At 43.4% G+C, this 25931-nt stretch overlaps 1 protein-coding gene across 31 annotated transcripts in view; it reads right to left on the minus strand.

The window, feature by feature from the left end:
- Positions 1-25931, minus strand: part of UBAP2L (ubiquitin associated protein 2 like) — a 40227-nt gene that overhangs the window by 11902 nt on the left and 2394 nt on the right. For 11 of the 31 annotated variants that reach the window (XM_030301958.1, XM_030301953.1, XM_030301952.1 and 8 more), the window contains exons 2-19: positions 24118-24247; positions 23359-23436; positions 22450-22560; positions 17828-18029; positions 17365-17460; positions 16912-16957; positions 16398-16510; positions 14328-14387; positions 12123-12175; positions 10471-10556; positions 8485-8656; positions 5060-5258; positions 4189-4466; positions 3857-4029; positions 2202-2391; positions 1439-1493; positions 651-825; positions 260-332 (exon numbers count right to left, since the gene is read on the minus strand). In XM_030301958.1, coding sequence (XP_030157818.1) covers positions 260-332; positions 651-825; positions 1439-1493; positions 2202-2391; positions 3857-4029; positions 4189-4466; positions 5060-5258; positions 8485-8656; positions 10471-10556; positions 12123-12175; positions 14328-14387; positions 16398-16510; positions 16912-16957; positions 17365-17460; positions 17828-18029; positions 22450-22560; positions 23359-23436; positions 24118-24207 — 2250 coding nt within the window. In that variant the 5' untranslated portion in view covers positions 24208-24247. The remainder of the gene's footprint in view (positions 1-259; positions 333-650; positions 826-1438; positions 1494-2201; positions 2392-3856; positions 4030-4188; positions 4467-5059; positions 5259-8484; positions 8657-10470; positions 10557-12122; positions 12176-14327; positions 14388-16397; positions 16511-16911; positions 16958-17364; positions 17461-17827; positions 18030-22449; positions 22561-23358; positions 23437-24117; positions 24248-25931) is intronic. The other 20 variants (XM_030301963.1, XM_032591881.1, XM_032591882.1 and 17 more) reach the window with 3 other exon arrangements.

Below are 25931 nucleotides of genomic sequence, written 5' to 3' on the forward strand. Positions count from 1 at the left end.
AAGAAGGAATAAAAAAAGGCAAAGCTTCAGGAGTCACGTCCAGGGCTTTGAGAATTGGCCCACAGCTCAGCAGTATCTCTAGGTTCTTCTGCCTCTCCTGCCTTCCAACATCCTTTTAGTCCATTCCTGCAACCTCAGGTCAACGATCACTCCGCCACCGCACGAAGGGATTTCCAAGAATCTCTTCTCGGGAGTCTCGCCGCTAGACTCCTCTAAGTGTAAGAACACCGCCCTTCCTCTTCAGCCGCATCACACTTACCAAAAGAGTGGATGTAGAAGTGCGCCCAGAAGACGTGGATGACGAGAGGGTGTTCTGCTGCGTCGATAACGTGCTGCAAAGAAGAGGCAGCCATCAGTCACGGTGCTGTGGTGACTGACCTGGAGCTTCCATCAAGAACACTGACGAGGACGTGCGGCGGTATATGGGACCAGGAAGACCGGAGACCGGGGGGAGCACCGTGGCCGGCCAGGGTGGGGAGCAGACACAGCGAGCGGGGCTGCTGAGAAGAGAGAACAGGCTTCTCTCTCCTACCCCACAACTTGCAGGTCGTGCCCGCTAACACGGCCCCTGGCAGGCAGCAGGGACAGGGCGGAAGCAGAGAACTCTACCTCTCCTCCCAACCCCAACATCCACCTGTGACCCGAATCACCTGCTGTGTTGTGTGGTGGGAGCATTTGCACTCTCCTCACCGTGGCTCAAGCCACCCAGGGGGGATGAGTGTTGACTGGCCGCTGTCAGCAAGGAGGCTGCGGACACCGTCTCACTGAGAGGGGAGATGCCGGAAGTGGAAGGTGAGTCAGACTTCACTGCAGAGCCTGTAGCACCTGGAAATAAAGAATAATTATCTATCCCATCAGCGGAAAGGGAGTGTCTCTGACAAGTGAATAGACGACTCCAGTCTCGGGCCGTCCCCGAGACAAGAGAGGAAGTTATTTAATAAGGGACTACTGTGATTACATAGACTCTCTTATTATTTTAAGTTTTTTGGACATTTATTTTTGAGAGAGAGAGAGATGGACAAAGACAAAGCGTGAGTGTGGGAGGGGCACAGAGAGAGGGAGACACAGAATCCGAAGCAGGCTCCAGGCTCCGAGCTGTTAGCACAGAGCCTGACACGAGGCTTGAACCAACGAATCGTGAGATCATGACCTGAGCCGAAGTCGGGACGCCTGACCGACTGAACCACCCAGGTGCCCCTAGACTCTCTTATTTCCAACATTTCAGAGCACTGATCTCACTTATCCAGTGAAGGGAACCGAGGGTACCATCACTCTTCTAAGTCAGAGAGCCCTGAGACAGGTCTGAGAGAAAACAGCAGGGCAGGACCACACGAAGACTGTGACCAGAGAAGCCAGGGCGCTTCCCACTATGATCGAAGAAACGCAAACGTATGAAAAGGAGAGGAAAACCACTACAACATAGAGGAAAAAGCCTCACCTTCAACAGATTGCGTGGTCTGTAACTGTGTGGCCTGCACAGAGCTGAAGCCATTCTGGAACAAAAAACAGAAGAGTAAAAAACAAACTCAAGTGAAAAGTCGAGTTAGCACAGACTCAGCTTAACTTCAACCAACAAATCTTTCAGAGATATTCTGTAAGCTAACCAAAGGATTAACATAATGCAGACGATCTAAACAAAACGAATTTAAAATGGCAACAAGATAGACCAACCCCGTGTGACCCAAAGCAACAGAAGGCAGCGCCCCCAAACCGCTCAAGAGATCCCAAACCCAGAAGAGACACAGGAAAGGCCTGGGGGTCCCTGGGGGAGGTTGGGAAAGGAGGACCGTTCAGCCAAAGCACCCACTGTTCTAGCTGCACGGGACTGTCAGTCCGCTCCACAGCACCTCTGGCATATGCTGTCCCCTCCCCGGGCCGAGACACGGCAAGGTGTCTATCAATACAGACCCAGAAGTCCAGCACTCAGATCTTCGCGAGAGAGAAGACAAGTACTTGACATTGATCCTACGACAAAGAACGAATCTCTAGTGCTGGCTTTAGTTTTCTGACTATGAATCTCCAGGCTTGCTGCAAAGAACTTTTTTATTTCTCCAACCACAGAAATGTGTTTTTTTCAGCTTCTCGGTCAGTACTTCTGTGGCATCCCAGCACCATTTGTCAAGAAGGGAAACACTAACACTGGAGACACTTTGCCCAATATTGTCTTAAACAGCACCCAGGGACTCTCAAAGCCACACTACCTTTGCCTGAGTCAGGTCCTTTTGGGGTGATGAGGAGATGGAGCTGGGGTACCGTCGAGTCTGTGTGGACCTCTGTTCATACAGAGGGCCCTGAGCATTATTTGGGGAGGTATAGGTTGTCGACTGAATTGGACCGCTCTGATAACCGGACTCCTGACTCTGGTTAGATGAAATTGTAGATGAAGATTCACTGTGGGGAGCGCAGAAGGAAAATCTCAGAAAACCAAAACAGAACAGATCCATGGATACTAAGGACATGCTGGAGACCTACTAGAGTAAGTTGATTATAATCAAAAGGAAAATTCCCAGCAGCAAATAAAAGACAATTTTCTCTTGACAGCAATAGGAATTTCCACATCCTACAGATTCAGGGGTCTGAACTCAAACTGCTCGCCCACATTCTGTTTTAAGAGAAAGAGGCAAAAGCAGAAAGGATAGACTTTTTTGATCCTTCTGATATATCCTAACATGAACCCTAAGCACAGGGAAAGTCATCTGTTTCTCACATTCATTTCAAGGAATTCTGGGCTCCTGGCTCTGTCAGAAACCCTATTAAATATAAGGTACTGGGTAGAAACTCTGAGAAAAACTATGAAAATATTCACATGACTTAACGGCAATTATAATCCAATAGATTAGGCAAGGGCCTGATGCTTATATTTTTAAATTCAAGGGACTGAAGAAAGTAGCCTAGTCCCTTAAACTCTGCCAGAACTTTTTCTTTAAATATTTATTTACTTTAAAAGAGAGAGAGCACACGTGCACACAAGGCAGGGGCGGTGGGCAGAAAGAGAGGGAGAGAGAGAATCCCAAGCAGGCTGCGCGCTGTCAGCTGACGAGGGGCTTGACTTCACCAATCGTGAGAACATGACCTGAGCCGAAATCAAGAGTTGGATGCTCAACTGACCGAGCTGCCCAGGTGCCCCATCCTCCAGGGTTTTCTACTGCTTATGTTGGCCCTTCGTGACACTTACCAGAGAAGGTAGGAAAGGCTCTTTTTTTACTTGTGTCATCTATTGATGCTACTACCTCTTTCTTAGGAGGCCAGAGTCCTACCCTTCATATGCATAAGGCCCACACCAAAAGACCAAAGATGTCAAAAGCATTTTTAGCCGGATGCCAAGGTCCTCCTGTTAGAGGTGCTATACGCACCTCTTAAGAACTGGGCGTGGGGACGCCTGGGAGGCTCAGCCAGTTGTGCGTCCGACTCTTGATTTTGGCTCAGGTCATGATCTCATGGTTCAAGAGTTCCAGCGTGGAGCCTGCTTCGAATTTTTCTCTTTCCCTGCCCTGCCCCCCCAGCACCCCCCCCCCCCACCAAGGAACAACACACGGACATGTGCTCTCTCTGTCTCAAATAAAAACTTAAAAACAAAAACAAAGTGGTGGGTGCTTCTGTTAAAAAAACAAAAAAAAACAAAAAACAAGAACTAGGCGTGGACACTCCAGAAGTATGCAAGAGGTATATTTCCATCTGTTTAGTGTTACAGATAATCTTAGTAACAGTATTTTGAAATGCTTAACAAAATGCTACAATCGGCTACTTTTCCTTCAATCAGAGGCTTGGGCCTCTTTGGAGTTCTAGGAATCGGCAAGAGACAGAAAAAGTGGTAAAAGCCTGACAAAAAAAGTCTTGATTGAGGTTTCCCCTCTACCTGGCTGTGCTGGTATAGAGGCTACTTGGAGCCTGGCTTGAAGAGGCGCTCGTGGTGGGGGTGGACTCGTAATCAGAAAGGACAGGCTCTGACCCAAACTGCAATGCCCCAAACTGCAGGTTTAGCCCTGAGATATCTGCTGAGCCAGGCATCTCCACAGCCAGAGCAGGAATCTGTAACGAGAAGGTAATGGTTTTATTACAATCTTACTATAAGACTGATAAAAAAAAAAAAACCTGTTTCAAATTTGCAAACTATCCCCTCACGATCTTGATTCCCAAATCCCGCATCCCCTTTGCCCTAAAATGACACCCATCACAAAGTTCAAGTACCTTAGAAGTCAAGGAGGCCTTTTTCTTCTGCTGTTTCAATTTCTGCTGAGCCGGCTGAGGGCTGGAGGACTGGTTATCTGAAGACCCGGGAGACATCTGTGGGGCCGAGGTGGATTTGCTCGGCAGAGGAGAAGAGGGCGGTGGAGGTGCAGCGGTGGAGGTGGCCACCGTGGGCGGCTTCTCCTGAAGGAACACCTCCATCATGGCTGAAGACGGGGTGAAAGCCTGGCGTTTGCTGAAGGGGCTGTGTACTGTGGAATCGTCTGGGTTCTTCAAATCTGCACGGAGAGTCCCGGTATGTATAGGGTCAGGGATGCTGATGAACGTCAGTGAAACGCTATTATCCTCTCTTGAGCCATAAACAAGGCCCTCAAGAATCAGCACGTCACATAAACAAGTCCTCATCTAGGACTCACTCTCATTTCTAAAAGTGACAATCACTTTACATCGTATCTGTTTTAAGTACAGCCTAATCAAATCAGCACTATTAGCCTGCTTGTGTAAGACAGGAACCTACAAACTGTCCATGTTTAGAGCGAAAGGTCCTACATAATGCCAAGCCCACAAACCTCCTAAGGCAACGTTTTTTCAAACACTGAAGACCAATCTAGGGAGAGTCCAAACACTCCGTGGTCAACAGAAGACTGCAACTACGATGTAGATGTTTAAACTCGGTTAAAGAGACACCGAGCCTCAAACTTTTTACTACTTCCTAGCTTTCTAAACTCAGCCTGTGTGACTAGAGGGTATCAGTCATGGGAAACTAGCCAGGTGGCTGTCCTCCTCCTGACTTCAAGAAACATTCTCCACCCCCGACTCCTGCAAGCTCCTGGTGGTAACGTTCCAACACGTCACTTTCCACCCTTCTCACCGTACTGCACCAGCGATGGGGACTGTGAGGCGGAGCCCATGTCCCAAGAGGAGGTGGCGGTGGTTCCAGGCTGAGAATGCTGTGCCGCCAGCTGGGCCAGGGCCTGAGCAGTCTTGAACTGCTCCAAGAACTGAGAGCCCGTGGTGCTGCCACCTTTGGCTTCGCCGACATCGCCAAACCCTTTTCCCAACATGCTCACCTGTAGACCGACACAGAGAGGGATGAGAGAGACCTACGGCAAGCAGATGTGTTCACCACTTGGAAACACTTGGAAAGTCACTCAGACACAGGGGGAGCCAGGAGAGACCCGACAAGTAAAGAATATCACCAGACTGAGTACACAGTCTAGTCCATTAGAGCACAGTCTCTGGAGTCAGACTGCCTAGGTCCAAATCCTGGCTATGTAATTGTGGAAAAACCTATTTGTGATTTCTCTGTACTTCATTTTCCTCACCTGAAAGCAAATGAAAATAGTATTGCATAAAGCTGTAGGGGGATGAAGTAATGTATTAAAGCATTTAATATGTGTATGGTACATAATAAGCATCATTAAAATTTACACCATTACTTCCTCCCTCCTCAGGTATAAAGATCTAATGACTGGTGGAATTTTTCTCCTTTAAAAAATTTTTTTTTATTTTTTTGTAAGTTTTTTTTTCAAATGCTTATTTATTTATTTTGAGAGAGCAGCAGGGGAAAGGGAGAGGGAGAGAGAATCCCAAGCAGGCTCCACACTCAGCATGGAGCCCAATGTAAGGCTCGATCTCACAACATGACCTGAGCCCAAATCAAAAGTCGGACACAACCAATTGAGCTACCCAGGCACCCCGGAATTTTTTTCCTTTTAAAGGTTTACATCAGGCATCTAGGTGGCTCAGTTGTTAAGCATCTGACCTCAGCTCAGGTCATGATCTCACGGTTCATGAGTTCGAGCCCTATGTCGGGTGAGCAAGAGCCCCACTTCGGACAAACACAAACCCTACTTCGGGTGAGCCCTGCTTCTCTCTTTCTCCCTCTGCCCCTCACTCACTTGCACATGCACACTTTCAAAAATAAGTAAATAAATAAAAAGGCTTACATCAACCAGTATTTGATTATTTTTTTAAACTGTTTTTTAATGTTTATTTTTGAGAGAGAGACAGAGTGTGAATGGGGTAGGGGCAGAGAGAGAGGGAGACATAGAATCCAAACCAGGCTCCAGGGTCCGAGCTGTCAGCACAGAGCCCAACGTGGGGGGCTCAAACCCACGAACTGTGAGGTCATGACCTAAGCTGAAGTCGGACACTTAACTGCGCAGGCGCTCCAAGCAGTACTTGATTACTAAATTAATACGAAGGCTAATACGAAATCTCAGTTCAGCCATTAAGGCTCATTTTGCCCCTTCCACTAAACAGCTCAAAAGTAACAAGGAGAGCTAACCGGAGCCTCACTTCAAGACAAAGAAAAGAAAGCTAAGGGCCTGTCAACATCTCTGCACCACACAATCAAATAATGAGTCCGTATGATTCATTTTCTCTGTGCGTATCCAAGTTCTATAGGACAATCACGAATAAGAAAACAAAATTTACTCTTATGCTTTTGGGGGGGGATTTCCCCCACTCCCTACTGCTAGGTAAGACCGCCAGCCTAGTCCAGCAGATGAACCACATGGCCTTGACTACTCCAAAACATCTTCAGGGAGATTCGATCTAGTTTCCCTTAGGTTCTTATTCAACCATATCCTTCCTCATCACCATCAATGAGCAGCGCTCTCTTAAACAAAACCAGTCAGTCCAACTCAAGGGAAGACATTTTTCCCACTTCAGTCTATGTCACAAAATTATACGAACAAAAACACAAACACCCGAAGTTGAGTTAAAAGTATAGGACTATGGCAGGGAGATGATCCCACATGGTAACGATTATCAGATATTCTACGAGTGCAAAGCTTTAAAGATACAGCATATTATGTAATGTCCGTGTATAGCGAGCTCCTATGTTATTTATATTAAAATTTTGTTTTACATCTATTAAATTTTAGGGAAAATTGGTTCTCTAATGTTTCTTTCTTTTTTTTTTTTTTTAAGAGAGAAAAAACACAAGCAGGGGAGAGGGGCAGAGGGAGAAAGAATCTTAGGCAGGCTCCATGCTCAGCACAGAGCCTGACATGAGGCTTGATCCCACGACACTGCCATCAGGACCTGAGCCAAAACCAAGAGTTGGACGCTCAACTGAGCGAGCCACCTAGGCGCCCAAGCATCTGACTCTTGATAGCAGCTCAGGTTGTGATCTCAAAGTCATGGGATCGAGCCCAACACTGAGCTCTGCGATGACAGTGTGGAGCCTGCTTGGAGTCTCCCTCTCTCTCTGCTCCTCCCTGCACACTCGTGTGCACTTTCTCTCAAAATAAACAGACATTAAAAAATAATAAAAATGGAGTAATCGTTATAATCCTACTACTGGAAAAATAAAATTATATGCAAAAAGAAAAAAAGAGAAAGTTTTTCTTATGATTTGTTAAAAAAAAAGGGGCGCCTGGGTGGCGCAGTCGGTTAAGCGTCCGACTTCAGCCAGGTCACGATCTCGCGGTCCGGGAGTTCGAGCCCCGCGTCGGGCTCTGGGCTGATGGCTCGGAGCCTGGAGCCTGTTTCCGATTCTGTGTCTCCCTCTCTCTCTGCCCCTCCCCCGTTCATGCTCTGTCTCTCTCTGTCCCAAAAATAAATAAAAAACGTTGAAAAAAAAAAATTAAAACACTGGTCCTTGCATCACTGTTTACCCTTAAATGATTCCTTTGCTTTGGTCGTTAACTAACCACCTTGAATTTCTTAACTGAGTCAACAATTCACATGCCTGAAGTACCCTAGGTGTTAATAACTAATACCACTGCTGCTCCCCCATTTGTGTGGCCTTATCCACAATCTTATTTCATGTTCCTACAGCCCTGTATGACAGGCAGAGCAAGCGCTCTCATCCCCAACTACAGAGAAGGGGAGGGGCAGCTAGTAAGCAGAAACATTCAGTAAAACCCCAAGTTTTTGGAAGCTGAGTCCAGAAACATCTGGTTTAAACAGATTTATATGGCAATTCTGCTATCGAGAAATAGGCGAGTGCTACAACTTCCCATCAAAGTTTAACTAGAATTGAAAAAGGATTAAAATTTGATGTCATTTTTTTTCCTCTTCGACAGCAAATTAACACTTGGCACAGTGAGTGTCTGGTAAGTGATATGGACTCACTTTTAGAGGAAGATTCAGTCTGTCCAAAGCTAAGTCCTCCTACTGCACAGCACCCTACTACCCAACTCTGTGTCCCTACCACCAAGGCTACTTAGCGGGGGCTACTTAAGGCTACTTAAAGGGGATGTTTTACCCCACCCCAAACCTGTCACCGGAAGGCAGTACTCCATGTACGTGCTGGAGTTAAAGGGCACTGGGTCTCTTACTTACCATACTGTGATGAGAGAATGAGTTTCCTGAAGCAGGCTGTGTTATGGCGCTCTGCTTTGAATTACTGAACACCAGAGGCTGCGCAAGAGAAGGAGCCTGAGATGGATCCAGATTAGAGGAATCATTCTCCATTGAAGATGGTGTCTTCCCCAACAGAACAGCAAGGTCGATTCTGGTGGAGAGACAGAATATACTCATGAATAATGACAGAACATTCTAGCATTCCCAACTCCCAGAGTATGGTCAGATCAAAATAAAGTCACTCATCAAAAACACAAAGACCAGAAATGCTTAACTGACCAAAATAAATGATGTGCGAGAACCACTACAGGATCTAGCTGTGTTCTAATGGCACTGTCAACCATAATGTTAAATATTTCAATTTAGTTAAATTAATTTAATGGAATAGCAAATGTTAGTTTTAATGCAACAGCTTCACATTTGGGCCAAAATTTACAAAATTTTTCATGAATGTTTTAATAATGAATACCTGCCATTACCAATACCTAATACACAAAACCTTGCCAGAGCACCGGCACCTTCAAGTATCTTTGGAATTGACCCCCCAACTTCCGTAGAACTTCCCAAGTCACCTGTGGTCTAAGGAGCACTCATATAGTTCCGCTTTGCCTCTAGTTCTCAGCACAGAGCTCCTAAAACCCTTAAAATTTCCTAAGTGTCTCTTGTTATTTGTAATGAGCCTCTTTCGACCAAAGTCCACGCTAACGAGGTTACTCAGGGTGGGAGCCCCACCCCCCCAGAGCTGCAGGAAGTGGGCTGCCACCAGGAATACCAGCAATGGGATTAGAGGGTTAGAACTTTCCGCCCCAGCACTCTCTACCCACTTCTAGAATCAGAACGAGCTTGGAGACTGCCTTCGACAGCCAATGGCTTAGTCAACCAGGCCTATCTAAGTAATGAAACTTTGATTAAAACTCTAGAACAGGGAGATTCAGTGGATGCACTGAATGTTGATGAATGTACTGGGAAGGCACCCCACCCCCTGCCCTGTGTGTGCATCTCTTCCAACTGGCCACTGTACCTGAGTACTGGTTATAACAAACCAGTTATGGCAAGTAACTCTTCCCTGGGTTCCGAGTCATTCTAGCAGATTTCTGAACCTAAGCAGGGGGTGAAGGGTGGGGTAGGCTGTGAGAATCCTCAAATCCGCAGTCAGCCAGGCAGAAGGGTGTGGGCAGCCTGGGCACTCATCTGCAGTGGACCTCACACCTCGGAAGCAAGGGCAGTCTTCTGGGATGGAGGCATCAATCAGGGTCTGTGCTAACTCTGGCAAGTGGCAGAACTGAACTGAATTACTAAATACCTTGTTGGTGTTCAGAGAATTGAAGGACTGATGTCAGTAAAATGAGATACTGGTGTCAGAAAAACAACACACATCGCCTCTGATGCCCCTAATGTCCTATTCCTAGCACGCTTCGGGCTTCTGAGTTATCAGCTATCAAACCCAGGTCTAGAAATAATCCAAGAGGCTTTCTGGGAATAAAAATATTCCTAGTAAGTGCACCTCCCTCTACTAACCCCAATAACTAAGGTTCAAGTTCTAAAAAATTCATTAGCCAGATCCTAGGGGAAAAATGACCATTTTACTCAGTAGGCTTGGCAGACAAAGATCATTATTATAAAGCAAGAGAAGCAGCTACTGAACAGTTCTGCAAACTGAAATAAATGAAAACATTTCCATGTTTAACTTTACCTTACTACCAGACAAGCTCAATCGTGCTAAGTTTTAATTCAGGTTGACCTATGTGATTAAAGGGGCTATTTTGGAAAGAATCATCTTTAAAATTGTAAAAAACGGACTCCCATTCAGTAGACCAACTCTTATAACCCGATCAGCCTCACATGCTTGCTTCCCGTTACTGCCAGCACCATGGGAGCTTGAGAAGGCCCACTGCTGCTCTTCCTTACAGCCCCTTCTCACCAGGCCCATTTGGGAAAGGACACTGAACTTTACCACACACTTGCCTCTGACCAGCAGTGATTGTCACATTCTCCGCAGGCAGAGGCACTGAAGACACATTAGAGGCAGTGAAGATCTTGGTCTCAGAAAGCTGGAAAACAGAAGGATTAGTCACTTCTGGTGTTAAGTGGACTACAGTCAGAAACCTGGCTCAGGTAAGGGGAACTTACCAAGGAAAAGGGAAAACGCTCAGAAGAGAAAACCACCTAGCCGGAGGAACCTACATGGACTGACCTCCATTACCCTTCTAGATATGACTTTATCAAAAGTGTAAAATCAAGAAACCCTATGAAATACAATGGGAGTCACATGATATGCACACTGAACTTACAGAAAGCTGAATACACATGCTACAAAAAAGAGAGAAAACCCTTTTATACTTTCCCATTAGAGTTCCCAACTCATACCCTTACCCAAACCAAACTTTATCTTCCACTGCTCCTCTCAAAGAAAGGTTACAGCCAAGACAAAGACAAAATGAAAGAAATTCATTCCTGGCTTTTGAGCAGTAAGGACCCAAGTGCTGGTGAATTAGGGTCTCTGTAGGGATGATTTCAACTATATGCAATTTTTGCCTTAATAGTGACTTTATTACACCTACCCTTTGCATTCTAAGACCCTAAAATTAGGTAAACAATTGTAGGGAATAGCTCATTCCACCATTCAAAACTTGCTTTGGTTTTGTTTTCACTTTTTGACTAAAATCTCTTCTCCAAAAACAGGGAATCCACTTCCCCAAATATATCATTCTCTGAAAGTTGCTTAAACAGACCAAACCAAATCCTAGAAAGTATTCACGAGGCAGTCTAGCTCAGTTACAACAGAAAAGAAATCATCCTCTAATGCTGATGCATCTGAAATTTTAAACACTCAGGTCTGGCAAACCCAAAGTTTGGTCACCATGTCACCATAAAAGCTGCCTTGCCTAAATATATATAAGTATAGAAAGCAGACTGAAAAAATGTTAAAACAGGATTTAATCCATGATCACTGAAAACTACAATTCACAACAAAATCCTGACTGTGACCAAGAACGAGCAGAATTCTTTTACTCAAGTGCTACTCCAGTGAGCTCAGAGTGCTGGCTGATGTGCCACCTCTGTGACACCCATGACTGAGCTGTCCACGTTGAGTCACGCTGGAAGATGTATACTTTCATCTCAACTATGAAGCCGGGCTTCAGAACGAACCAGATTGTGAATTCGAGGACGCGGTACTCTCTCACTTCGCACCCACCTCTAAGCCAATCACAGGACCAAACACTAGTGCCCGAATAGGAACTAAATAGCCGAACTGGCTCAAGAGAAGTCATGGGCCACCAGCAGCTGTTACTCAAGGCACTACCTGCCTAACTCCATTTCTGGTGCTCTACCCAACCACCATCTCTTGCTGGGATAAATCCGACAATCAGATATTGGACTTACACAGGTGCACTTGCCCTTTCCATAGTCTGGTTCCATAGAGTCCTGTTCATGCCCAGTCTCCTTCATATAACATATGTGAAATGTTCTGGCTCAGAACACTATTTTGGATGTAAAAGTTTTGGGTCAGAATCTTAAGGGTGAGTTTTGAAGGGGTAGAAATATACCCATTTTCTATCCCTAAACACCACTAAGGGATAGAAAGCACTAGTGAGGAGTGACCCGGGAATACCTACGTCTTCATTCCAGTCTTCAGTCCCCCACTCCTCTGCCGCGGTCCTCCACGCACCTGGCAATTAAGGAAAAACAGTGAAGTAACTTAAGTGCCAGTACACAGCATGTGCAAAAACACTAATGTATTAATAGTTCCGGCAGCCGAAAGAGTAACCAGATTTTAGTAATCAGAAGAGGTTCCTAGGTTCCAGGGGGGAGGAAAAGACTATTTAGAAAGGGATACGTCAGAAGACCAGGGTTTTTCATAAGATTATGACTTCACATCTACTTCCAGGCTTTGTTACACAGCTTTAACAGCAGAGATAGTGGGGAGTGGGGGAGCGAGGGGCAACAGGTCCAATGCTCCAGGCAACCTCTGAAGACCCCTCAAGCCCTCTGCCTTAGTGGTCAACTCAAGTGACAGCAGCAGCCAATTTACACCAGAACGTACACTACGCCTTCTCACCTGGTAGGAGACAGCACGACGGGCAGAGAGAGAGTGGCGGTGACGGGGGGAACACGAATGGATGCCATGTGGCAGTGGAAGGGCAGCGGAAGACAGGCTTCCAAACTGCGGGCACTGACAACTACCTGCTATCAGAACTCAATGCTAAAATGCATACTCAGCAGAAGTCAAGTGTATCGATCTCACTGGTCAAACCGTAAGAAACCCTCATGAGTCTGTTCTTTTCCACGCCTTTTCAGAAGACATTGGACAAAACTGAAAAAGCAAACATGTCTGTTATTATCCTAGTCCTAATCCTACAGAACGTGACCTCTAACCTGCCAAGGGCACGGCACAGACAACGCAGTCATATACTCGCCCCATGTTGGTCATAACAAAGTCAGGATGGTTTCTATAGGAAAGTTCCATCAGCAGTAAAACCACCTTTCCACACTCCCCTTATTTTGCTTCATGTGTACGTATATCCTCAGAAAAGAAAACTGTCCTACGAGAAGCAGGATTCTTCCCTTCAACTGAAGGACCACAGTAAGAAGTAACACCTGACTACTGCAAAGGACAAGAACACTCCGTATTTTCTTCTCTAAAACAACAGTACATGTTGATCAATTCTTCAAGCCTTCTCTCCAAATGGAGAAAACTTCTTTTAAGAATTACAGTCTGGGGCTCCTGGGTGGCTCAGTGGGTTGGGAGTCCGATTTCAGCTCAGGTCATGATCTCGCAGTTCACAAGTTTGAGCCCCTCATCGGGCTCTGTGCTGATGGCTCGGAGCCTGGAGCCTGTTTCAGGTTCTGTCTCCCTCTTTCTGCCCCTCCCCCACTTGCTCATGCACACTCTCCCTCTCTCAGAAATAAACATTAAAAAATTTTAAGAAAATGAAAAAAAATGAAAATCTGGCATTCAGATATTCACTGTCACCGAAGAGAAATATTCTAATACCTATATTCCCATATGAAATTCTTCTAGGGGCCCCTGGTAGGCTCAGTCAGTACAACATGAGATTCCTCATCTCAGGATTGAGTTCAAAGCCCTACATTGGGTGTGGAGATTTCTTAAAAATAAAATCTTTAGAACCCTATTTCATAAAGAAAAAGATAGTCATTATAATGCTTCTTCCAGGACCACTTATAACCGCACAAGGGAAATTCCGAACCACTTAATAATGGCAACGTTCTCCAAATCACACTAAAGTCCAATTTCAGTTCAGACAAATTACAAACCATATTCTTCTCTCCCTCTTTGGTGACACTACTCTTCCTCTCCATTGACATCCAACCTGCCTTGGATAAATGGAACCCAAGATCTGGGTTAACACATATACATAATCCTGGAGTTGGAAGTGACCTGAGAAGTTATCTCCTATTGACGGGCTCTCTGTCAAGGCAGCAATGTTCTCCTGCACTCTCGTGACTAGTCTGAGACGCAAAGGAAGAATGCAGATGCCTACTTGATCCAAGACAAGATGCACAGTCATGGCCAAGAAGGCTGTACTGAAAAGGCACGAAAGAACAGTAGGAGTGCTAAGGCTCTGAGCGATAGGTAAGGGTTTCCATTCTGTCAGCAGAAAGCAGTCAATGTAAATGTTAAATAGTCATTAAATGATCAAAAATTTTTAAGAAAAAACAGGCACGGAATATGAGAATAAAAGGCAGAAAAAGAAAAAAAAAAAAGCAGGGAAACAGAAAAATGACATATCCACAGATATTCCAATTCATAAAAATCTATAAAAATATCCGGGGCAGTTAGGCACCTGGATGTATCATACCAGGAGCAGTCTCAAATTTTCGGGGATAATTTGACCCCTCAACCCCACTGAAATCAAGTCCTGAAACAAAAAAGAAAAAAAACACAAGCAGTGAAATTTTGCTTCTGAATGAGAACATTTGCCCCAAAACAATTCCCACTGTACCTGTGGATATTTTAAGGGTAGGTTTCAATTTCTTTTTAAATAAAAAAGGGAATTTGAAGTTTGCTATCATGAAAACACAAAAAGAGATCATGCACGAATGTCACTTCATATTGTGAAATTAACAACAGCAGGAACGCATGAAGCTACACCCAACACGTTCACACGCACAAGACGAGATCAGCATCACACAGCTTTTCATTCAGCCACAAATCCGATTTCGGATTCTAACCTCCCAAATCTGCTATTCTCTCCTCAGTATAAATAAACACACACCTCATCCTTCCTTGCTTTCCAAACCAGATCCTTGCTGAAAACAGCTAAGGCTCGCAATCTAGGACTGGGACTCCATGCCTGATTTTCTATCCACAACTGAAAACAAATCCCTTAATGTCTATTATCTTTTCTGCCAATGAGAAAAAAGCCAAATACCCAAAAACTAGTGCTCAAAAGCAGTCACTTCTGGTATTCAGACTGCTACCACACTGCCTCTACAAGCCATCAAGAGTGGCGTTATACCTCCTAAAATAACAAAAAGTTCATAGCCAAATGGTCCGGGAATTAAAACAGATTTCCATCTTGTCAATAACTCAACTTCAGCCTCCATCAATGGGATAACTGTATTTAAAACGAATTTGTAGGGGCGCCTGGGTGGCGCAGTCGGTTAAGCGTCCGACTTCAGCCAGGTCACGATCTCGCGGTCCGTGAGTTCGAGCCCCGCGTCGGGCTCTGGGCTGATGGCTCAGAGCCTGGAGCCTGTTTCCGATTCTGTGTCTCCCTCTCTCTCTGCCCCTCCCCCGTTCATGCTCTGTCTCTCTCTGTTCCAAAAAAAAAATAAATAAACGTTGAAAAAAAAAAAAAATAAATAAAACGAATTTGTAAAACAGCTGGCAAATTAAAAGCACGTAACATTCAGGACCTGAGGTATAACGTCTTGTGGGCAATAGATCAACTGTTTGTGCCAGAGACCCTCCTAAAGAGAGAGAGAAACATCAATGATCTTTGAAAAGGGGCAAAGCAAATAAATAGATAAGGGGTTAAAAAGCTGAATTCACACTCTACTATTAACTCATTCCCCCCTTTATAAGGGAAAAAAGTCTCAAGTTCTTCCTGTGCTGGCTCAGCCACAAAGAAGCAGGGGCTCTCGTAAGAATACAATACTCTGCAGCCCAGGGACTGTTCTTACTTAAAGGGGTAAAAGTATCTTTCACTCCCAAACACATTGTGGGTTGTGTGTCCCACAAGCCTAACATACCCTTAAATATATATAGCCTACTCAGACACAAACACCAAAAGTCAGCTAACCAAAAAAGCAACCTTATTCAAATCCCATAATATCAATAAACAGCTAGAAAGCTGCGGCTTCCTTCTTGCCCAGATACTGAGATTTTTCCAAAACTGAAGGTAAGAAAGGTATTATCTCAGTGCCAGAAAACAAACTTGACAGTGGGCTTTGATTCTGGGCCTTGTTCATCTCTACAAGTGGTGACATAATTAACTAATTAATTAGTTAAGAATACTTCTTCAAAAGGCAAAGCTAGAAACCCTAACAGAAACACTAGGAAACGCACCTGGAGCTAATGGGAGCCACACGGTGTAACAGAAAGAGCATGGGCTCTTAGGGTCAAACAATTCTGAGTTCAAATACTAGCAAATTTCATGACCACCCTTTGAGTGTAAGGTTTGGCATGTGGAGATGACGAACAGTGTCAGTTTCACAAGTGAGTGATGAAGACCAAGAGAACCAGCACGTGTAAAGTGCCCACAGGCACACAGTCAGCAAGGAGAACACACAGTATTTCGATCGCCATCCCTTCCTCCCTTATCTCTGCACCAAAAACTATTCCTCCACTTCTTAATATGACCATAACCTCAAAATAGTTATTTCCTTAGGTTTTTAAAGACCAGAAACAATAAGCAGTCACTCACTCGTCCCATCATCTGGTTCGAAGTGGCCAGTGTTGTTCCACGTATTCCCGCTATTATTGCCATAGTTGTCATCGGTATTGGCCGGTTCTGCATAATCAGCTGGGTTAAAGGTTCTGAGGGTGTGGGGAAAAATAGCTTAAAAGAGTCTGTGACCTCCAAGCAGCACCAGCAAAAATGAACAATCCCATGGAATAATCTCAATTTATGTCTACTACCTATTTTGGGTTAGGACATCTATAATCATAATAAGATCCACACTGAATTTTGGAAAACAGCAGATACATGCATTCAAATGAAGTTATGAGCTAGAGGTGATTCAAGTAGTAAATGCTTATCTCCAGCACTACATCTACACACTCATCTGATTAAGTGGTCTAGAAATCTTTCTGATCACATTTTGGTTAAGGCTGCACATTATCCTCAGGGTATCAGGACACTAGCCGCCCTAGGATATTATGGTAATGATTAGGGGGAAAAAATTTAAAGACTGTGACATCAAATCAATGAAACTTACCCCATTCCTTGAGCAGAAAACCTTCCTCCCCGTCTACCAGAGCCACCTTAAAGGAAAAAAAGACACAAAGAGAGGAAGAGAGAAATATTTTAAAAGTTGATATAAAAAGTACCTTGCCAATTGAGGCAACTCTGGAATAGTAAGTGGTTGATATTATTACATGTTCTTTCTTTCACCCTGTAGTATAGTTAATATAACACAGTAGGCAATCACTACTATTGACAGATTGTTCCTTTGCTGACCAAGCTTCTGGGTCCTTAAGCAAATACATTAACGTAAACGACACCTATCTTTTTTCCCACTGCTCACTCAGCAATCTCTAGAATTTGCATGATTTCTCAACAATTTAGGTAATGAGATGTCATGTGAATTTGTTTTCAAATAAAGACGACCCCTACAGAACTAATAAGAATACCCTGCCCCCAATATCCAACCCCCCAAGAAACTGATCACCTCTGCCTCTGCCACGTCCTCTTCTGCCTCGTTCAGTGCCTCTTCCAGAAGGTCCTCCACTCTTAGTGCCATCTAATCCGTTTTCCTGACCCCGAACTAAAATTAAAAACACAGATAGCCAAAACAGAGTCAATGGAATTTATGTAAATATGTAAGTGGCACATACAGATGGTGGTGGGGAGACAAAACCAAGAGGAGATAATGAGATGGAAGGATGGGACGTGATGGTTACCAGGGGAAAGGTGATGAACCACAACAGAGAGCTAGAAGTCAGACAACTTTATAAATGACTGCAAGGTAATTTCATGCCAAACTGGTAGCTGTAGCTAGAAAACGCTACATGTAAGAGATACCAAGGTCTCAGAATAAATGGTGGCAAGAAAAAAATCAGAAGGACGATATAATGGTTACTAGGTCCAGCCTACCAGGACCCTGACATCCCTGAAATCCAGACATTACTGACCCACAGCTGGTTTTGTTAAAGCCCCATGCATACACTCTCGTCCACGGCTGGCACCTCTCCCCCGTCTTGGTGGCCCACCACGTCGCCGACTATAGTCTCTGTCACGGTCTCGATTTTCTTTGCCTTCCTCGTTGGATTCCGTTTGGCCACCATCCTTCTGTCCTGAGACTCCCTTCTTCTTCCCGACCATCTCCCACGAATGCTAAAGAAGGGCAGAGCATTCACATCTAATCAATATGGATTGCTATCGGGAAACCACAGATAAAAGCTGGGAAACTGTTAACCATTCTCCTCTCATCATCCAAATCTAAGATACTTCCACTAACTTACGTCTGCTTAAATGGAGGGTACAGACAGAACCTCAAAGCAAATTCTATACCTATCACTGAAAAATTGAAGTCCTTCTTATAGGGGAGGCGCTTATAGCTAATGGACTGCAGGGATCGCTTCCAAAAGGACTGCCAAGATCTGGATCCGGTGCAGTCACGTGGCGTATCAGGCAAAGGCCTAGTTATTGGTCCCCATCTTTCAAGTGTGTTTCCTGGGCTGAAAAAATTAATTTCCTTCAGATTCAGTGACTCCTAACTTTTTCATACACAGTCTTATTCATGTCAAAGGAGAAAAGGAAACTAAAAGTTTCTAAAGGTTAACTTTGAATTCACAATGAATCAATAGCATTTGACTCTTGGGCACATTCTCTAATCAAACAACCCAGCATTTAGAAGAATAAGAACTACACCTAGTCCTCACCACCATCCCCCAGCCCCACTCCCTGACACACACACCAACTGCCTTTGCTTTAAAGACGAAGTAACAGCCAGGAAGGCATAGCCCTGGCCCGGACACAGTGGACCACAGGGAGCCTTCTGTTCCAGGTTTTACATCTGTATTCTCCCTATACTCCCTAAAGTGGTATAAACCCAATTAAACTTTCCCCAAAGCAGAATAATCTATAATTCGTTCCAGACTGCAGAAGGGAAAATTCGTGGTAAGGAAAATAAACTAAAAAGTCCTGCAAAAAACCTCATTCCTCAAAAAATGAGTTTTATAAACACACACACCTTGATTCACAATTATTTTTGCAGAAAATATGTACAAAAATTCCCAAACACCGAGACTGCCATATCTTTACTATGCTAGTTACCATCTTACTCAAACAACAATGACCCAGTGCTCCGCAACAGCTAACTAATATCTAAAGACTTCCAAGAGTATGGACCAAGTAGAATACAAAACGGCTATTAATTTTTCCAGGATTGATAACATGGTCATACAGAAAAACATCCTTCTTTAAGGGAAGCATGCTGCAGAGGATTTGTGATGTCTACAACTTACTTCCAGCCAATTCCAAGTGTCCATAAATGGATGAATAAACAAAATGTGGTATACACATATAATGAAATATTTTTCAGCATTAAAAAGGAGTGAACTTCTGACACATGCCACAATATGGACAAACTCTGAAAACGCTATGCTAAGAAAGAAGACGCAAAGAGACAAATATTGCATGATTCCACTTACATGAGGTACCTAGAATAGGCAAATTCATAGAGACAGAGAATAGAAAAGGTTACTAGGAGCTGGGAAGAGTTACTGTGTAATGGATACAGTTTTCGTTTAGGAAACGACAAAGTCCTAGAGATGCATAAAGCTAATGACTGCATAACATGGTCAGTGTACCTAATGGCACTGAATTATATACTTAAAAATGGTTAAAATTATACATCTTAAACATTTTTACTACAACTTAAAAAACTTAAGTTAAAAACTACATTTAAAATTATACCAAAATCATACCCACACGTTCTAAAGAGCCTACAATAGTTTGCTAATAGTTTTTGAAAAAATTATCCACCCAGGACCCGGTAGCTCCTTGTTGCCTACTCTTCCAGTCCAAGCTCATTCCACATTATAGCTCCTGAGTCTTTTTATGCTCACAGTAGCATCAATTCTTAAGTAACAGTGCCACTATTATAATTAAATCTGCAGCAGGAACCCTGGAAACTACATTCAAAATAGTTAGCTTATAGGGGCAACTGGGTGGCTCAGCTGGTTGAGCATCCGACCTCGGCTCAGGTCATGATCTCATGGTTCGTGGGTTCAAGCCCTGCATCAGGCTCTGTGCTGACAGCCTGGAGCCTGAAGGCTGCTTCGGATTCTGTGTCTCCCTCTCTCTCTGCCCCTCCTCCACTCGCACTCTGTCTCTCTCTCAAAAAAGTAAATAAACGTTAAAAAAAAAAAAATAGCTTATAGACTTTTCAGCTGGTCTATCTCAAAACCTGTCAAGTTTCAGAAACCTGTCCCCTTTTCCGTTCTCTATGGTATGCACAGCTGCTGGAACTACCTGGGTTCTATAAGGAAAAGGAATTACTATGATCTTCCCAAGGGTGGTGCCACTTTCTGATACGATTTCATCTACCCAAATACATCCAACACCCCCTGGCAGCAAATATTACTCCCAACTGGTTTCATTAGCAACTTATTTGTGGCATAAGCCTATGTTCTCCAGTTTATTTTCCTTTTTGACACCCTAGAAGGTTAGATTTGTAGCACTAGGCAGAAGACGGTGAAAGGTGAAACAAAACGTGACTTTTGCAAATTAATTAATTTTAAAAAATCCAGCTCAGTTGGTTAAGCATCAGACCCTTTAAATATTTTTAAAATGTTTAGTTCCGAAAAAAAAGAAAGAGAGAGAGAGAGAGAGAGAGAGAGAGAGAGAGCGAGCAGGGGAGGGACAGAGAGAGAGACGGACACAATTCGAAGCAGGCTCCAGGCTCTGAGCTGAGCTGTCAGCACAGAGCCCAATGCAAGGCTTGAACTCTTGAACCGTGAGATTGTGACTTGGGCCAAAGTTGGATGCTTAACCAACTGAGCCACCCAGGTGCCCCGTCAGACTTGTGATTTAGGTTCAGGTCATGATCTCACAATTTGTGAGATGGAGCCCCACATCAGGCTTTGCACTGACAGCAAAGAGCCTGCTTAGGATTCTCTCTCTGCCCTCCCCTGCTCATGCATGCACTTTCTCCTTCTTCCCTCAAAAATAAATAAACTTCAAAAATAAAAAAAAATCTAAACTTTTAAAAGGCGTAAGTACTCCTACATCCACCCCCTATCCCAAAATCATGCACAATTATTCTAAAGTAAACTCAAAATAAGCCAAAAAGTCTATTATCTGATTATCCAGGCAGTCATCTTCAGAAAAGGTCAATGATGGAAAATCTAAGACCACACTTTTTTCTTTTTTTTTTTTTTTAAAGTAAAGTCTACGCTCCGAGATCAAGAGTTGCCTGCTCTACTGACTAAGCCAGCCAGGTACCCCAATACCACATTTTTGAAGAGAAAAATCCACAAATTTAAATTCAGTGGTTACAAAAAGTTTTCCAATGGGGCACCTGGGTGGCTCAGTCAGTTAAGCATCTGACTCTTGATTTCGGCTCAGGTCATGATCGTGTGATTTGTGGGATCTGTACTGACAGCACAGAGTCTGCTTGGGATTTTCTCTCTCTTCCTGCCCCTTTCCTGCTCCCAAGGTTTTCCGTTATTATTTCCTATTGTCTCAAGGAAAGTGACAAACCCCCAACATTTAGTTAACGTGATACTCTAAAACTAGTAACCTGACCTCTCTAAGGATAAACTCTGGGTATCTATCCCAACCAAAGATCCCCAATGTAAGACCAAGGAAATGACAGTTAGTTCAAAATGATACACTGCTCATTGAAACAAAACAGTTCTCTATTAAGCACCACGGGAACACCCCAAAGGTTAGTAAGGCAGAATCCCTGTTCTTAAAGGACTTGACAATTTGGGACAATGATAAGACAAGCACAAAATTATAGGGATCTCATTAAGTAGAAAAGAGAAGAGGTGAAATAAGTGAAATTCTAGGTTAAGCGCTCCTCCAAGATGATAGGAGCCCCTATCATCTCCAGGGTGGTCAACAGGCCGTTAACTCTTTTTCTGCCACCTCAACAGAAATAAGTTCAAGCGATGAAAACGTACTGTAAAATGTAAAGGTGGTATTGATGAGAATGTCTTGAATTCAGAATCTACCAGTTTGTGACTCTGTTCAACAGCAATAAAACAGGTGAGCAGAATGTTCTCTGATTAGTAACGAAGGCTATTATATACCATTTCTAATTCAGACTAACCCAGTCTTGAAAACAGTCACTAGCCTGGAATGAATAATTTACTCTGGGCTAATTAAAAGAGATGGATTTGGGGGTGCCTGGGTGGCTCACTCGGTTGAGCGTCCGACTTCAGCTCAGGTCATGATCTCACACTCGTGGGTTCAGGCCCCACGTCGGGCTCTGCACTGATAGCTTGGAGCCTGCTTCAGATTCTGTCTCCCTCTCTGCCTTTCCCCCACTCGCACTCTCTCAAAATAAACAAACCTAATAATAAAAAAAATTTTTAAAGAGATGGATTTTATCTGTTTTCTATTTATTGTACATAAACTTTAGGTACTTGCCACCTGCAGAAAACAACCTCCTCGACTGTTCTCTGCTCCATTTGGAGAATAAGGTACTCTCCTTTAAGTTGAGTTACTCCACTTGCTATTTTTAGAATATTCTGAGCTTCTCAGCCAGGGACCCACTTTCCAGAACGCTCTATTAACACTCTACCGTATCTGGGTTTCCTTCCAGTAGGACATTGATGGCTCTGTTGACATCTCCATTGCAGTCATGTAAAGCAATGACACATTCATCCTGGTTCTTGCCTGTGATATCAATCAACTGAAAGAGAAAAAAATCAGCAACATGAACGAACTTGCACTCTTCATAAAAGGAAGCCAGGTGAAGAGAGAAGACACCAGCTGAATCCGAAAGAACCCCAGACTTAAAAAAGCAAAATATGCAGAATTTTGGTATTCTAGCTCAATAAGCAAAACATTAACACCTGTGATTACAGATGATGTCAAAAGTATTTACACAATAAAGTAGCTTGTAGAGATCAAACCCAGAAGCACACAGGTTTCAGCATACCATAAATTTCTACATTTCCTAGATGCCACAACTGCTCAAAGTTGCTATAAAAATGGCATCAACAAAATCATCCAATAAACAAGAAGTGAAAATTAAGATAAAACCTTTTCGAACATGGTAGCTGTCTAAAGAAGTACGGGAAATCAGACAACAAGAGCATTTATTTATTGGCTTAACCTATTATGTTTCAGGTCATAATTCTTTTATTTTTTTTAATTTTTTTTTTCAACGTTTATTTATTTTTGGGACAGAGAGAGACAGAGCATGAACGGGGGAGGGGCAGAGAGAGAGGGAGACACAGAATCGGAAACAGGCTCCAGGCTCCGAGCCATCAGCCCAGAGCCTGACGCGGGGCTCGAACTCACAGACTGTGAGATCGTGACCTGGCTGAAGTCGGACGCTTAACCGACTGCGCCACCCAGGCGCCCCAGGTCATAATTCTTTTAATATCTGCAGGAAAAAGTACCCTAACAGACACCTATGATGTTAAACTATGCTTTAATCCTGATGTCTTTTTCCATCACTGCCAGCAATTAGCAATACACTCACTTGTTTCACCTTTTCCTCAAAGTCAGCATCATTATGGTCTGAAATCATCTGTGCAAGTCGAATCTGTTCCGCAGTGGCCTAAGAATGGAGATGAGTTCAAGAAAGCATGATCAAGAGACAACAGTTTAGAGAAATAAGAGGGACCTATGTAGTCAATAATCCACCCCACCTCTCAGCCCAATTTCCTTCTCCTTGTTACAATGACCAATAAAGTGCTAACACCAGTTAAGATGCTTACCTCTGCAAAATGACAAAAAAAATAAACAATGAACCTGTCACCATTCCACTCTACAATCCCTAAAAAAGCAGGGAGCTTTTTCACCAATGTTCACAGTTAAAGAAGCTCCCATTGTGGGATCATAGCACCTCTTTTAAACATCCGTGCCTTAAATAATTGACAATATATTTGCAAAGTCATGTATAAACCCCGTTCCTGTTTCTGCAAGGACCAATGCCACCCTCTTATATCTGGCCTGACGATAACCTAAGATTTAGTCTGAGGAAAACGCTACCTTAGAGATACAAAGTACAGGACCCCTTCTCTCCAAGTCTCATAATACAGCATCAAAAAACAAAAAGCAAGCATGCTCATCATGGCCTACCACAACAGTCATCAGGCCCTAAGTAAAGAGGAGAGGCAAGGACTAGAAAAAAAAATAAAAAATGCAAACCAATAATCCAGAGCAGAGAATGATGCTGCACTGGATGGGAACCAGTATCAATCAGCAATGCTGGCAATGCATCCCTTGGGTTCTTTACCTGTGGCCGCTGCTTGTGCTGTGTCTGGTTTTGGTTCTGAGGTTGTTCCCAGTTTCCCCGGGCTCGGTTCGTGCCCACCGACGTCATCATTTACAGTATATACAAATAACAGTATTTACAAGGTAGAATACTGAAAGATTAAAAAAAAATTCAGGTATTAAATATGGGCAAAACAGGTTTTCAACCTCCTACATCAGCACCTTCACCAAACATGTTCACCAACCAAGAAGAGTCATCTGTTCTTGAGACATACTCAGTTTGATAAATTCCTTAAGGAACAATTGTTAGTAGTCCATTTTTATAGAAGAAATATACAAAGCACAGGTGACTGCCGGTTTAAGTCATGCGCATGGTTTGGTTACTAGTCCCTATATGCAGCTTTGTGAAGTTTCGCAAAACAATGTTAATAACCAAAAGCTTTCTACACACAAATATCTAAAGCCCCTTTGACAAAAGGAAAGCTAATCAGCAAAACCTGGAAACAAAAGCCTTCCAGGAAGGGAACTTAATCTATACTCCAAACAAATAAAAACAATTTAAAATAGAGAAACTCAATCTACCTATGAAAACAGCCCTACCTCCCTTACAATATGTAAATTGCGTGCAACCCCCATCACTTGGGAAAGGACAAGCTCAAGTCTAGATTTCCTCCCTCAAGCTCGTGCGTGCTCTGTCTCTGTCTCTCTCGTCATGCAGTGGGTGCTTCCATAACCTTCAACAAGGCAAGTATTAGCCCCAGTGATTTTGCTCAAGAATCTCAGTTCCCTGGATAATTCCAACACACTATTTTTGCAACTACTTTCTGTTGCTCTCCTAGTCCACTGTTCTGAGGCACCAGAATTGCAATTACCCTTTACCACTCACCTTAATATACAGAGAATTCCAAATCTGTCCCAAACCAAAAGGGTCTGGCACAAAGTTTTTATTTGCAAGAAAGGGCTTCTAGGATATCATTTTAAACGAGACATTACTGCCAGCAAGAGGACTTTGTTGAGACAGAAAATACACAGGGCCTTCTCAAAACTAGAACGGTTTTTATTATTAACACTTCCAGCAGGCTACGATTCTCCTGAACTTAAGTTCCTTCCGTTCATACTTTGCTTTATACCGCAACCTCAGCTGCTGCGGTGAGTAAACAAAGAAAATACTCATCCTACGACAGAGTGGCTCAAAATCAGATGTTAATCTGCATGGTTTTATTCCCTTCCAAAGAGGGTACGTTTATATTTTCTGCTCTACATGTAACTTTTTTCATTAATGAAACTTTATACGGGATAATTCTAGACTCCCCAAAAGCCATTGCTGGATTTGAGAGACATAGGTTGGGCCTCTAAAGAAACACAGAAGGATTAATTATTAGGGAAGTGAATCTTACTGTTTCTCAGGTCTCAAAGAAAACGAACTTCCCTGAAGATAAATTCTTCACCAAAGCGGATCAAGAGGCTGCAGAGGTCTCTCTTTTGATGCAGTCATTCAGACTGAAGAGTTTTACATTCTCTATCACCAAAATTTTTAAGAAAATTTCAGAGCTAATTCTTTAACCCTTACCTCTTTCTGCTACATATGTGCACACAAAGGCCTGTAAATATTTCTAGCTACTACAAAACTATTTGCTACACAAATAGTCCATCTTCCCAGACTAGTCAAGTTTCAACACTCACACACACACCAAAAAAACATGTGTTCTTTAAGCAGTACCCCTGGATTCAAATCAAAGAAAAAAATTAAAATTAGACGAAAACTATTATGCTTTTAAATAATTGGCTCTAAAATGAAATCTCTAATGGGAATAAACACTCCTGTAGCTTACAAAT

Source organism: Lynx canadensis, chromosome F1 (assembly GCF_007474595.2).
Source record: "Lynx canadensis isolate LIC74 chromosome F1, mLynCan4.pri.v2, whole genome shotgun sequence".
NCBI lineage: Eukaryota > Metazoa > Chordata > Mammalia > Carnivora > Felidae > Lynx > Lynx canadensis.